Source organism: Orycteropus afer, unplaced genomic scaffold, assembly GCF_000298275.1.
Source record: "Orycteropus afer afer isolate SDZICR_OR568_19922 unplaced genomic scaffold, OryAfe1.0 scaffold00017, whole genome shotgun sequence".
In the NCBI taxonomy this organism is placed as follows: domain Eukaryota; kingdom Metazoa; phylum Chordata; class Mammalia; order Tubulidentata; family Orycteropodidae; genus Orycteropus; species Orycteropus afer.
This window is the reverse complement of record NW_006921604.1, coordinates 14970533-14986340: the sequence shown is the minus strand read 5'-3', so window position 1 is coordinate 14986340 and position 15808 is coordinate 14970533. Positions and strand designations below refer to the sequence as shown.

The window sequence follows — 15808 nt, the reverse complement described above, 5'->3', positions numbered from 1 at the left end:
GCAGGCAAGCGTCTTAGCCACTATGCTACCAGAGCTCCCCAATTTTTTTTTTTTTTTTTTTTTTTTAGATAGTCAGTATTAACGTAAAAGGGAATAGTCATTTTTGTTAAAAAAAATTTTCGTTAGCCAGCAGAGGGCACTGCATCACTGTACTTGAAATCCTGCATCTCCATTGGATTACTCAGTTTGCAAAGAGATCAAACCAACCAAACTTATTGCCATCAGGTTAGATCCCACTCATAGCGACCCCTCCTTGGGTTACCTAGGCGTTATGACTACGGAAGTAGATCTCCCAACCTTCCTTCTGGGGAGTGGCTGGGGAGTTTGAACCTCTAGCCTTCCGGTTGGGAGTCAAATGCCTTAGGCACTATGCCACCAGAAGATGCATTTAAAGGTGCCCTTTGACCCTTTTATACAAAATCTAGACTCTTAAGCTAAATAGAAGTTTAGTAAAAGAAATATGAAGTTGCCTCGGGCAAGACTAAGGTGTTGATTAGATGATTTGCTCAATTCAAACCAGGTTTGAGTTAAATATTAATAATAAAAAAAATTCAGGTCTGAGGAGTTGATTCTACTCATAGGGACCCCTCCTTGGGTTTCTGAGGCAGTATAGCTCTTCCTTCCAAGGAGAGGCTGATGGGTTTGAACCACCAGGCTTCTGGTTAGCAGTTAAATGCCTTAGGCACTGTGCCACCAGGGCTCAAAAATGTTTATTATAATAAACCCAAAATTTAAAAAATTCCAAAACACTCTTGGCTAAAGAATTTCTGCTACACAGTACTCTCGATAGGTGGTATAAAGTATGGTGCAACTGAATCATTTCTTTATTGGCTCTTTCCCTTATGATGTAACAACTCTTTCCAAAATTCATGTTGAAGGCAAAGTACTGGAGTTTGGAAATGCCATCGTAGTAAAGTAAATAATTATCTTTGGTATCCAACAGAAATATCATGCAGAGGGATTATGCCTTTTCCAAGTAACAGAATCACTACTATAAGGGCAACATTCTAACTTTCCAAAGCCAAAACCAAACCCATTGCCATTGACTCAATTCTGACTCATGGCAATGCTATAGAACAGGGTAGAATTGCCCTATAGTGTTTCCAATGCTATAATCTTTATAGAAGCAGCCTGTCTCATCTGTCTCCCTCAGACTGGCTGGTGGGTTCAAACAACTAACCTTTTACTTAGCAGTCAAGCACTTAACTACTATGCTACCAGAGCTCCTATTCTAACCTTATGTTTTTGTTGTTATGTGCCTTCGAGTCGGCCCTGACTCATAGTGACCCCTCCTTAGGTTGCTGAGGCAGTATCACTACGGAAGTAGATTTCCAAACCTTCCTTCCGAGGAGTGACTGGTGGGTTTGAACTGCCAGCCTTCTGGTTAGCAATCAAGTGCCTTAGTCACTATGCTACCAGAGCTCCTAACCTAAGAGAATGTTTTTTTCTAACCTAGAAAAAAACAGCCATAGCTATTTTATTCTAAAGATACAAACTTTACTAAACATTATTTTCCAGTCTCATGGGAAAAATTGACAAATACTTCCTTAACAATAACAGCACTGCCATTTTACAGAACTTGACACTTTTCAGTTCATTTTCACCATCTTAAAGGCCCTCAAGCTGCAAATGAAGATGACACAGTAGCTTAAACCAGACTGCCTGGGTCTACATCCTAGCTCCAGCACTTTCTAGCAGTTCAATGTTAAGCAAGGGATTCACCTCTCTCTGCCTTGTTCACAGGATGCTATGAAAATATGATTATCTAATACACCCAGTACTCAAGAAATAATATTAGCTGACATGTATTGAGTGTTCATTATGTGCTGGATGCTATTCTAAATGCTTAATAGGTCTTACCTCAATGGCCCCACACAATTTACTTTGTAGTTGGTGCTATTATCGTATTCTGCAGCTGAGAAAACTAAGGCATGAAACGGGTAAGTCATTTTTCATGTTGTTTTAGGTTAGTTAGCAGAGAGATTGTTTTCAAGTCCAACGTGTCCTACAATAGAACCATGTACCAGATTCCTGGTTTCTGGAATGAGAAGAAACTGCTTCTCTACCTGTTCTTAGCACTCCCTGTGTGAGGCCGTCAGGGCTGGGAGGAGAGACCCAAAGCCTTAGGGCCATGATTCTATCCTTGGGGAAAACTATGTCTTGAACCTTTCCTTTATGCCCCACTGAGCTGGTTACCCAAACTCCCTCAGTGGTGCAATTCCCCACACACACAGCTGCACTCGGTCCCACTATGGAAACACTGTCACATCAGTTCTGATGTGCAGGCCCCATGTGCTTGCAAGTGCCAGGGATGTAGAAGGACTCTGAAATTCTTTTCTTAAGTCTGAGGAAGCAAAACCTATGTGTGATGACAGCATTTTCTATTGTCCAGGTCTTTTATTACCTCTATGATCATTAATTTTATATGTCAACTTGGTTAAGCTGTAGTGCTCAGATGTTTGGTCAAACTCTAGTCTAGATGTTGCTATGAATATATTTTGTAAATATGATTAACTTTTAAAACAGTTGACACTCAGTAAAGGAGATTACTCTGGAGAACATGGATGAGTCTTATCTAATCACTTAAAGGCCTCAGAGAAAAACAGGTGTCTCAGAGAGAAGGACTTCAAGCCAGTAACTTAGGTATCCTGCCAGAATTTCTAGTTAGTCACTTCACCTACGAATTTTGTACACAAGACTGCTGGAGTTTCCACTCTGCCCCCCTGACCTATGGATTTTAACTTGCCAGCCCCCACAATCACATAAGAAAATTTCTTAAAATCTGTGTATGTATGCGTGTGTGTCCTATTGGTTCCATTTTTCTGGAGAATCCTGATAAATACATCCTCCAAATCAGTTCTGAGAGGAAAGATCACAGGTTCTCAGGTTACCATGGCCCTGGGTTACATTGTTCTTACCTCCAAGAGTCTCATCCTTGCTCTGGTAGTTTCTGTACAGAAGCACAATTTCAATCCAGTACATGTAAAGGAGAGTACTTGCTGTCAGCATGCCCACTAGGGCCATGACGGTGCCAAGTAGAACATATGTGAAAAACACTAGGGAGAAAAATATGGTAGGGATGAACAAACTCAGAGAAAGATGAGCAACTTGCATTTGGACAGGATCACATTCAGGCCAATGCTGTGGGCCCATGCAAGGCCTTTTCCATCTCTGTTTCATCAAAATTACTGCTGTTGGCAGCATTCTTTTTGGATCTGGTAATGTCTTAAATCAAGTCTTAAGGACACCATCTTATAATAAACTCCAGAGAAAACAGGCGAATGGCATTTACTAGATCTTAGCAGCTTGGAAAGCTGATTATAGTTGTTTTTATTTTTTATTTCCCTCCATCAACTTTCATACAATCCATTAGTATAACTCTCTTATATATTGTAAATTATTATCATTTAGTTACCCTTACTAAAGTCTAAAAGCAGGTCTGGTGGTGTAGTGGGTAAGGTATCTGGCTGTTAACTATAAGGTCATCAGTTTAAATCTACCAGCCTCTCTGTGGTAGGAAGATGAAGCAATCTGTTTCCATACAGAGGCAATCTACTTTAGTTAAAGATTTATAACCTTGGAAACACAGTGGGGGTTGCTATGAGTAGGAATTACATTGATGGCACTGTTTTGTTTGTTTTGGTTTTTAACTAAAGTCTCTAGAAGGAGATCTAGTTGCACTGTTTAAGGCGTTGGGCTGCTAACCAAAAGGTCAACAGTTGAAACCCACCAGCCACTCCACAGGACAAAGATGAGGCGATCTGCTTCCGTAAAGATATACAGACTTGGAAACTGTATGGGGGTCTTTATGAGTCAGAATGGACTCAATGGATGTGGCATTTCACTAAAGCCTAAGCAGCAACACCTGGCTTACATTCACACCTTCCACAATGCCTTACACAGGACCCTACACCTGGAAGGCAGCCTCCATTACAAAGCACTTCCTACAGACCAGGCACAAACATTGTTTTATTTAAGCCTAACAAACATTCAAACCCTGCTTGTTTTAAATTTATGAGTTGAATTAATCTATTCAATCTGTTCATTGAATTATGTAGCTGAATGGATGAAAGAACAAATGAATGATATGAACTTCACCTCTGTGAACCTTCTTGAAGAATTTAAAGGCTATTCCATCCATGGAAAATAAAAAGGTTGGAGTATAGTTTCCCCTCCAGCTTTAAAAGACTACAATCTCTGATACACATGTATCACTCTGAACACAGAGTAAGATTACTGTTTCTCTCCTCCAGTCTCCCTTACCTGCTCATTGTGTTCTAGGATTCAGAGGCAGGGAAAGGAAACCAAGAAAGGGAGCCTGGGCCTTGTACAGTGCTGCCACATAGGATATACCCTATACTATAGACATTTGTGGAATGAATGAATGGTTTGCCAACAGTTCCACACACACAGTGTATTAGTTATGAGGACCATCTCTAGATTACCAATGTGCAATTTGTTAGCTGTATGGCTTTGGTCAAGGTATGAACTCCTCTGTGCTTCAGTTTCTTTACCTATAAAATAGAGATAACAGTACTTACATAGAAAGATGTTGAGAAGATTGAATGTGTTAATACAAGCAAAGTGCTTAGAATAGTGTCTGGCACCTAGTAAAATAATTGCTATTATCAACACCATCATTATTATTACGGAGAAAAATTCCTCTCCTTTTGAGAAAAGCAAGTGCATACATTGTGGGGCAACTTTCCTAGCTTACCTCCTTTCTTTTCTTTCAGCTGGATTGACCGGGTATCGTTTCCCTTTGAGTTTTTGACAAAGCAAGTGAACTTATTGTGAAGATCACTCTTAGTAACTTCTTTCAAAGAGAGAACACATTGAATGATGTCATTCTCTAATGCAGAAGTCTTGGAAAGGATACTAGAAAAGGAAAAAACAGCAACAACAAAAAGAAAGCATAAATTAAGACTTACTTGCCGTATTTGGAACCCATGTAAGTAGCCAACCATTTGGATATCTAAAAATTTTTATCATGAGATGCATAGTATAGAGAGATGCCAGAATTTATTTTTGATTGAATTATTGAATCTGCTAAGAGTAATGCTATGTAGAAAGAGTAAACCTGTGACTCATGAATGAACATTGTACTTAGGACAAGGTGTGTCATTTTCACATCTTGGATGGCATGAGAGTGTTGACTGACTTGCCTTCCGGGGGGATTGATCCAGGGGACACATCTCATAGCAGCTGGTGGACGATCAACAAATCCTTCTCCTCTTGCCTTGAGCACATTCTCAGAACTGCTTAAGTAAACATGCAAGTTACATTGCATCACTTCTCTATAACTGCTCTTATTGGAGAAGGAATGAGGTTCTTCAACTGCAACATGAGGGGGTTGTGGGCAGACCACCAGCCCTGCATTAGCTATGAGGAATGACCCACTGGCCATGCAGGAACTGGCATATGCTATTGCAGCTGACCTTGCTCTGTCTCCACTATGAGAATAAAATCTTGTTTCACCAAATACCTGTGTTTAGTTAGGTCTTTCTTGGAAAGCCTGGACTTTGGCTTGACATTCTAAGCCTTTATACTAAGATATGTTCTATCTGTGGGCATAATTTGACATTCTTTGCCTTAAAAATTATCCTTGCGAACAGATGCCAAGAATTTAGAAATAACTATTAATAATATTAAATTTACTGACGACATATTAGGTACATGATAGATGCTCTTTCAAGCACTGAATGTGAACTATTGAATCTCCTCTATTCTCATCTCACAGGAACCCTACATGGTAATAGTATGGCCAACATAAATTAACCAGCAAAGCAGCTGAGGCACAGAAAGTGTGCAAGTAGCCTAAGGTCACATAGCTGAGAGGCAGCAGTTTAATTCCTGCCCCATTCTGCTTCCTCCAAGAGGTTGTGAGTCTTTGCATTTATTTACAACTTGGATTCTCTAAAGTTTCCAACTACAATCAGTCCTCAAGTTAAGAAATTGGTTTACGTAGGTGATGTTTTAGGCTGTGTTGCTCTGAGGTGCTTTGCTAAGTCTACAATACCAGCTTTAATTGCTTCCTATGTCCCAGGGACTGTTATGGTGTATAACTTATCCTTACAATGGCCTTGCCAGGTACAGATGTTTGTGCACAGATTATAGATGTGGCAATGGATACTTATAGAGGTTATGGGTCGCATTGCTAATCACTGGAAAACATTCAAAGCCAAGGCTCTGTGCCATCAAATCATATTCTCCTTGCCACACTTGACTATTTTGAACTTTAATGCATTATAAACTTATAAGATCCAATGAATTCCCTGTCATAGAAATTCCTGCCAAATTTTATTGCTGTTTCCAAAATTTCTCCTTTAGTTTTATAGTGATCCATAGTTTTTAAACTGATTTTACAGTTATTTATTTATTTATTTATTTTGATACTATAAGAAAGACTTTAATGAAGACTCTCTTACTTTGGAACAGAACCTCAGAAAAATAGGATAATATATCCTCTAGCAAAGTATGTGACAGACTGGATTCAAACCCTTTGGTCTTTTCAAGGATAGAAGACCAGCTGAGATGTTGAATATTTACAAATGTCTAGAATTTTTATTTCTATTGAACCAAAATCTGTCCTCAGTAAATTCTGTTCATTGGTTTAGAGTCTATTCTCTGGATATAAGCAAACTAAGTCAATTTCTCATGAATCTTAATATCTTTCTTTCTTTTCTTTTCTTTTTATTGTTGTTAGGTGCTGTTGAGTCAATTCTGACTCATAGCGAGCCTGTGTACAACAGAACAGAACACTGCCTGGTCCTGTGCCATCCTCACAATCCTTGCTGTGCTTGCTTGGACATACTGTTGCAGGCACTGTGCCAATCCATCTCATTGAGGGTCTTCCCCTTCTTCTGTGACCCTCACTTTAAAAAGGACAGGTCCCTTCTAACAACCTGACCAAAGTAGATGAGACAAAGTCTGGCCATTCTGTCTTCTAAGGAGCATTCCAGCTACACTTCTTCCAGGACAGATTGTTTGTTCTTCTGCCAGTTCATGGTACTTTCAGTATTCTTCACTAATACCACAGTTCAAAAGCATCAACTCTTCTTTGGTCTTTCTTATTCACTGTCCAGCATTCACATGTTTATGAGGTGATTGAAAATACTGAGATTGGGTTGTTGTTGTCGTTAGGTGCCATAAAGTCAGCTCTGACTCATAATGACACTATGTACAATGTAATGTAACACTGCCCAGTCTTTGTTATACTTGAATCCTAACAGTCTTTGCTATACTTGAACCCATTGCAACCACTGTCTCAATCCATCTTGTTGAGGGTCTTCCCCTTTTTCTCTGACCCTCCAAGCATGATATCCTTCTCCAGGAACTTTTCCCTTCTGACAACTTGACCAAAGTAGATGAGACAAGGTCTGGCCATTCTCACTTCCAAGGAGCATTCAGGCTACATTTCTTCCAGGACAGATTGGTTCATTCTTCTGCCAGTCCATGAATACTTTCAGTATTCTTTACCAACACCACAACTCAAAAGCATCAACCCTTCTTTGATCTCCCTTATTCATTGTCCAGCTTTCACATGCATATGAAGCTATTGAAAATACCATGGCTTGGGTTAGACACACCTTTGTCTTCAAAGTGACATCTTTGCTCCTTAACAATTTTTTATTTTTATTATTTTATTTTGCTTTGGGTGCAAATTGAAGCAAATTGTTGTACATTTCATGCACATTTGATTTCATGCCCCGATTACCATCCCTGACCATAACAAACTCGTTTCCCCTCCTGTCCCCGCCCTCCCTGTGCCCTTCTTAACTATGCACTCCTGTCTGTACAGCTTTCTATGTGAATGCTGTCCTTCTGGTGCTCTATGACTGATTGCACTAAGGGGTGTATATCCCTAGAGTAGGTGGATACATCACCCTGCTCCTTAATACTTTAAAGAGGTCTTTTGCAGCAGATTTGCCCAGTGCAATACGACATCTGATTTGTTTACTGCAGCTTCCATAAGTGTTGATTGCAGATGCTAGTAAAATGAAATCTCTGATAACTTCAATCTTTTCTCCATTTATCATGATGTTGCTTATTGGTCCAATTGTAAGGATTTTTGTTTTCTTTATGTTGAAGTATAATCCATACTGAAGACAGTAGTCTTCATCAGTAAATGTTTCGAGTCATCATCACTTTCAGCAAGCAAGGTTGTGTCATCTGCATATTGCAGGTTGTGAATGAGTCTTCCTCCAATTCTGATGCCATGTTCTTCTTCATATAGTCCAGCTTCTTGGATGATTTGCTCTTCATGCAAATTGAATAAGTATGGTGAAAGAATGCAACCCTGACGTATACCCTTCCTGATTTTAAGCCATGCAGTATGAATCCTAATAGGCGCTCTGGTGGCATAGTGCCTATGGCATATGACAACTAACCAGAAGGCTGGAGGTTCAAATCCACCAGCCATTTCTTGGAAGGAAGATTGGGCAATCTACTTCCATGGTGATACCGCCTCAGAATCCCAAGGAGAGGTTGCTGTGAGTCGGATCCGACTAGACAGCAGTGAGTTTGGTTTTTTTTGGTTAGCTCCTAAATATTGCAAGACAGGTATTCCACCCTGAGTCTCCTATTTGCCAAGATAAATTGATTTAATCTAATCTTCCTGACTTCACATATTTTATTGTCAGAGTCCATATCATTGTGCTGCCTTGTTGGATATGTTCCAGACTGTTAATTACTGTCAAAATTTACATTCCTGAATTCATCACACACTCTGAATGGAATGGTTAGACATTAATTAAAACAGGGTGTGAGGGAGGCTGCATTTTTTCCCCTGGGTTCCCTGGGTTAGTATGTTTGTCTGTTTGTTTTCTTGAGTTTTAGGGCAGCCATATCAAACAGTTGTTTCAAACTGAACTTTAAAATAACTTAAATAGTTCATTCTATGACCTGATCAGAAGATGCACTTGGCCTCCATATTTATTCATTTTGCATTTCAGTCCTTTTATTTTATTAACACTCACTTTGCATTTCTGTCCTTTATTTTCACCATTGGTAGGTGCAAGAGGCTACACCATTAACGTGGATGTTTGTTCACATCTGTGTGTATATTCTAGTGGTTTCTAAAGGTGAAAACATTTAGTGTAGGTTGCAAAGAATATAGCCCACTCATTTTCTTCTTACCTTTTCTGCTCAGGTATGGGAACTTACCATTTCTGGTCAACATCGTTGAGGTACCATTTCAACACAGGTGTAAAGTTGGTTTCAAAGCCAAATCGTGCTTTGCAGTTGAGAGTTAAAGGCTTTCCTAAAAATAAAGAAGCCAGAGAATAGAGGAAGGACACACATGAGATCATGCTGTCCTGTCTGCATGGAAAGGACACAGCCCTGACCTTGATTCAGTCAGTCTTTCAGGTGAGACAGGTGTACCAGAATAACCATATTGCTTCATGTGTCTCATTTAGAAAGAAATAAAACCAGATATGGTTGTCTTTTCAAGGAGTGGATGATCTACTTCCGTAGTGATACCACCTCAGAAACCCAAGGAGGGGTCACTATGAGTCAGGTCCGACTTGACGGCACATAACAACAACAAAAACAACATGGTTGTCTTTAATGAACAATAGTTAGAGTTCAAACATGTATCTATATGTTCTTAAAGTAAAGATTAACAAGACCATATCACCAAGGGGTCTGATGTGGTTTGAGAGTAAAGATCAGTTGTTGAGCTGATTCTGATCCGTGGAGGTCCCACAGGTATCAGAGAAGCACTATTCTTGCTTCTTCTAACTATGCTCCATTGGGTTTTCAAAGGTTGATTTTTTTGGAAGTAGATGCCAGGCCTTTCTTCTAAAGCATGTATGAGTGAACTCAAACCTCCAAACTTTCAGTTAGCAACTGAGAACATTGACCATTTGCACCTTCCAGGAACCCAGGTTTGAGAGCAGTCATAGGGAAATTGCAGCATTTCAATGCCTAGCACCATCTCCAACATGACTGTTAAAGTACAAGGTGTGTCAATAAAGAACGTTTAACAACCAACAACAATGCAACACATGACCCTGGAGTCGGATGCAACTCATAGCAAACCCTCCTTGGGTTTCCCAGGCAGTATCACTATGGAACTAGATTGTCCAGTCTTCCTTCCCAGGAGTGCCTGGTGGGTTTGAATCACCAGGCTTCTGGTTAGCAGTCAAATGCTTTAGACACTACACCACCAGAGCTCCCTTAATGACCAATACTTGTATATTAATTAAGTTCATGAGATTGCTGTAGCATGTAACTTAAAGAATTTATTTATATATTAAGCTGAGCTTTTTAGAATGATGCATTGTGAATGGACATGAACGTTATCACATCACTCTCTTTCTACACTTTTTCTCTATAACAAGTATCCAGATATACTCTGTCTCAAACTCTATATTTAATCATGAAATGGTTAGGGAATCCATTTGAAAACTAATTTTTGCAACTTAATACATACCATAAAATCTACTAATACCATATGTAGCTTAGCTATTTTGAATTAATTTATTTTTCCCTTTTCCTTCATTTCCTGTAATGTTGTCCAAAATGTCATTTCTAGTTCTAGAATCAGGATATACCACTACTGTTACCTAGTGATCTTATATCATGATATATATTTTTATATTTCTTTCTATAACTACAAATTTTTATTACCATTTTAAAGTACACTTTATTGGGGAAAAAACAGTATTTGATTTTAGATAGAACAATATTATTGAGATGTATAAGAAGACATAGATACTACTGATGTCGACAAAATGAAAGTAGATTAGAGAAAAGTTACTGTTCCCCTCTATGCAAAAGTAGACACTACTTTGGAACACAAATTGAGCAGAGATTGTAGTAGTCTACTCATTCAGACAAAACACCATATTCATAAGGATTAGTGCTACTCAAGTTGATAAGTGTATAGACATAATCAACAGACCCTACCAATATATATAACCACTTATTCCAGGAGGAATAAGGAAGAATCTAAAATCCATTAATCCTGCTCATTTACCATATATTATCATATTATTTAGTGAATATTATCCCATTGCTTCTCAGTGGAACTCTGTGAGGCCAGTTTCATTATGTCTGTTTTTCAGATTTAAAAAACTGAGTCTCACAAGGATTAACTAACAGTGCAAGGTCACAAAGCTAGTTGAAGCTGAGCTGGATTCATATCCAATTCTGTTTGATGTGAAAGCCCAATGTTCTTTTCCTTATATCACATGTGGACCAAGTGCCAGAACCACAATGTCATTGAAGGTCCATAATGCATCCCAGCTTACCAAGTTCTACTTCCAGTGTGTCCTTGTCAGGAACCAGAATATCTGGTTTGAAGTTAGTATTTTTCACTAAAATGTAAAAATAAAATCATTATTTGCATTGGGAGATCTGAAGACCCTGCTTGCTGATCATTTGGATTGTTGGCCACACTTTGACCTGACTATATTGGCATTACTTTTTACATTTCATCCATAATCCATAAGGCTAAGAACTCAAGTTTCCATCTCACCAGGGTGTCTCCAAAATTGATTGTAGCATCAGGTTTTGAATGTTAGCAAATACTGGACCATCAATAATCCATTTCTGCCTGAGTGAATTTTCTTCCACACTAAGCCTGTTCACCACTTGCAGACGTGAGCCCTCATCTCTTCCTTCTTCAAGATTTCTTTTTGGTGCCATGTGGAACCTACCTGAGAAAATGTACAACTCAAGAAGACCTAGTTTGCTCTCTTTATCTCCAAACTCATGGCTTGCTTCAAAATAGAGTCTAGCCCTTAATCTACTCATTTATCCCTCTGGTGGTATAGTGCCTAAGGCATTCGACTGCTAACCAGAAGGATGGTGGTTCAAACCCACCAGCCACTCCTCGGAAGGAAGACTGGACAATCTACTTCTGTAGAGGTACTGCCTCAGAAATCCATGGAGGGGTCTCTATGAGTCACAGTCAACTCAATGGCAGTGAGTAGTGAGTGCCTACCATAAACTTTCAAATTTATCTCCACTGTCAAACTTCCTCCTGAAGATGTCTCATTTTCTGTTAACGGAAAATTCATCATCTTTGCTCTCAATGCTATCCACTCTTACTTCTCAGAGACCTTAGCCCCTCAATTACACCCTCCCTCTCCTGTATCATTTACTTCTGTGGGCTTTCTCACATCAGCATTTACACATGAATTTCATCTTTATGGGAAAAATTTTTTAAAAAAGGGGTGGGGGAATCCTTTACTTCATGTCTCTGCTTTATTGATTCTCTTTCTTCACAACTAAATTCTAAACTAAAAGAGTTTATACATTCATTTTATCCATTCCCTCACCTCAAATGGTGTCTGATTTCTACCCCCAGGACTATACTGAAACCATTTTGCTCAAAGTCACCAGTGACCTCCTTAAAGCTAAATTCATTCAGCACAAGTGAGTTTTCAAAGCACTTGACTTCTGAACAGCATTGAAAACTGTTGACCATGCCCTCTTCTTTTGGGTTCCATGTTACTGTATTCTTTTGCTCACCTGGGTCATCTCTCACCTGAATCATCAATTAACTTCTTTTTTGATTCCTTACCACTGACATTTTCCCACTGACAACCACTTCCTAATATAAAAATGAATCTGTCTTGCGAAATTCAATGATCAATTCTCAAGCCTCATTATTTTGAGGTGGTGCATTACTCCTTGCTTCTTGAGATGTTTTTTTCACTGTGTCAACTGGAAAGTTTTCCCCTGTTCTCACACTCCTCTTCTGTCTCCTTTTGATATCCCTCTCCTCTTCTCAACCTCTCCAAGTATTGGAAGGCTTCAGGGCTCAGTACTAAGCCTCTCCTCTCTAGGGTTACTCTCTAGGTAATTCAGTTCCTTTGCTTTAACTATAATATAAAGTGAACCCTCTCACATTAACATCCCCATTCCTAGCATCTCCAGACTTGTTTATCCAAATACCTACTTGTCATTGTGACTTGGATGACTTATATATCCTTTGGACACTAACACTTTATTTCTCCTGCAAACTCTTCTACTTTGGTCTCTCTTGTGTTAAAGAGGCCAGATAACTTATCCAGGCCAAATAACTAAGACAGCTTTAATCTCTCTTTGTTTGTCTTCTGCTTAAATTCCAGCATCATGTTCAATTGAAATAGCCCAGCTATTTCTCATAACTTCTGTTAAGCCTAGTCACAGAGCAACTAGTGTCACCATTTTAGAACATGAATCAAACCTCCTGCTCCACACCTGTGTCCCTATACCAGCTCCTATCCTGATATAATGTTATCACTATAGTATAGAAAATCCACTTAAATGCCCAGTTTAAAACCTAGGTTGCATTCCTGACTATTTTCTCTCTTTCTCACCAAATCCTTTAAGATGTACCTCTTAAATATGTATTTTAGTACTTCTATTTCTCTCCATCTCCACTGCCATTACCTAATTCAGTGACCATCAGTTCTTGCCTGCTTGACCTCAGTGGTCTCCTAACTTTTCTCCCTATTTCCATCTTTGCCTTCAAAAATCTATTTTCTACACAGTAGACAGTTATCTAGCTCACATATAAACCTACTAAGACACTTGCCCACGTAATACCCTCAGTGATGTCCCATTATTCATTAAAACAGAGTGAACTCAGTCATGCTTCTAGACTTTTACCCTCAACACTGCTTCAACCAAACTGTTCTTCTTTTACATCCTATACTTCATCATGCTGTATCTCATCTGCTGGACACCAACTATGCTGCTCTTTCTGCCTAGAACAGAATTCTGACCTCACTTTCATTAAGTTTGCTTTGCTTCATTTTAAGTCATCAGCTTATACTTGACTTCCTCTGGAGAAACACCTAGATTTGGTTTTGATGGACCTTCCGTATCCCCCAATGCCCTTTCTTTCCACTTATCAACCTCTCTTCTATCTGTATGCCCCATAAAATGATGGTAAGTTCTAGGAGGCCAGAGAAAGGTTCTAGCTTATTCATTACATTCCTCACCCCTTGCCCAGGGTCTGACACATATTAGATGCTCAAAAAATATTTGAGTGGGAATACATAAATGAAAGAATTAATGAGTAAATGAGAAAGAATGGAATGATGATAGAGAGGGCTTGATTTAAAAAGTTGGAACTGATGTTGCAATGTGTTTCTTGGGAGAGAGAAAAGTAGAGCTTGCCCCTGAGACTGGTGGGATGAGTAATACCTAGTTAGAATAACCACACATCACATCAAGGGGAAAATTGATATGAGTAAGGCATTCACATTCCCACTTCTCTTCCAAGGAACATCGTAACATAAACAAAAATAGCTGTTATCTGAAGTAGTGCAAAGTGCAAGGGCCAGAAATTATTTAACTTTGTTTTAGGGTATTCCATGTAGTTTCTATCTTACATTAAAAGAAGGTAAAATGGATAGATATATTCACTTTTAACAAAGTAAACTATTCTGGAGCTTTTTCATACAAAATATGATTGACTGACAATATTATGTTTTGATTCAACAGGCCATGTTTAAATGAATTACATTATAAAATTTTTTTTATGATGATACTAATAAATAGAGTAAAAACAACCCAAGGGAAAGAATGGAGCAAGAACAAACAAGTCACCGAAGAAGGAACCAAATGAACCGGTAAACATATGACAAGGTGTTTAACATCTTCTGTAATTAGGGATGTGTCAACAGGGAGGAGAGAGGAAAAAACCCACTTGCTAGCAATTAAACAATCTGATAGCACAAAATATTATTTAGAATGGGAATCCATTCATTGCTGATATGGGCACAAACTGGCAAAATGGTACTTTAGTACAATATCATGTGCATAAAATTTTATAACAAAAATTATATTGTATTTTATCAGTGGACAAGCACATCTGAAGAAAAAGCATAAAAATGTAGATGGAAATTATATAAACTAATTACAAAGTCATGACTACACCTGGGCAAAGGAATGGGAGGTACAAAGGCACAGCCCTCAAGCTGTATCTACAATTAAAAAAAAAAAATGAGATTTTAAGCATATGTAAAAGTATTCAAACATTTTAAAAGCTTATTGGTAAGTGTCATTTATTTTTTCTGTGTGAAATATTTAATATATATATATAATTTAAAAAATATATATATATATATATCATAAAAACAAACCAAAGGCCAATGCATGGAAACTTTTCCTGAAAGAAAAATTCTATGCCAAAAGGAAGAATAGTTTCTTCTCAAATTATGAAATGAAAAATCTCACTTACCAATGGTTCTTACTTGAACAACATCTCTGACTATCCATGAACTTGTATTATCAGACTGAATATAATCACATACATACATGCCATTGTGATGGGTATAAATTTCACCTAATTTCAGTGGGTTGCTTCCTTTGTCAGAGAGTAGTTTTCCATCCTAATCCAGAAAAGAAGAGTAAATAGGATTTTTAACCAGAGAATTGTTATTATTAATTACACCTGTAGAAAAGAATTCTCAATTGTGAACCAGCGGGGTGAAACATTAGTCTGAGATAAGTGCATTCCCCCAAGCTATGAAGAGATTGCATTCAAAATCACATTTGCAAGAATCATATTTGAAATAATAGGCATTTTCTAACATAATTACATTATGTATGGTGACCAGGGTGGCAAACATGATCAGCTGAGAAAGAGGTATTTTATCCACTATTTCCCACAGCATGGCTTAGACCCTTGAAAGTAGTCTAGAAAACTCGGAGTGTTCTAAATAGCTGATATCTAAATGACATATGGATCTTTGGGTGCAAGTAATTAATCACCCAAATACTAACCAAAAGTTTGATAGTTGTATATTCGACCTAGAAAGGTTTCAAAAGAAAAACCTGATAACTTGCTTCTGAATGATCT

The 15808-nt window shown here is 38.4% G+C and overlaps 1 protein-coding gene across 1 annotated transcript in view; it reads right to left on the bottom strand.

Moving 5' to 3' along the window:
* Positions 1 to 15808, bottom strand: part of LOC103213803 (interleukin 18 receptor accessory protein) — a 30205-nt gene that overhangs the window by 4010 nt on the left and 10387 nt on the right. The window contains 5 exon segments of the mRNA XM_007959545.1: positions 2919 to 3056; positions 4718 to 4878; positions 9139 to 9262; positions 11259 to 11324; positions 15188 to 15338. Of these exon segments, the coding sequence (XP_007957736.1) occupies positions 2919 to 3056; positions 4718 to 4878; positions 9139 to 9262; positions 11259 to 11324; positions 15188 to 15338 (640 nt within the window).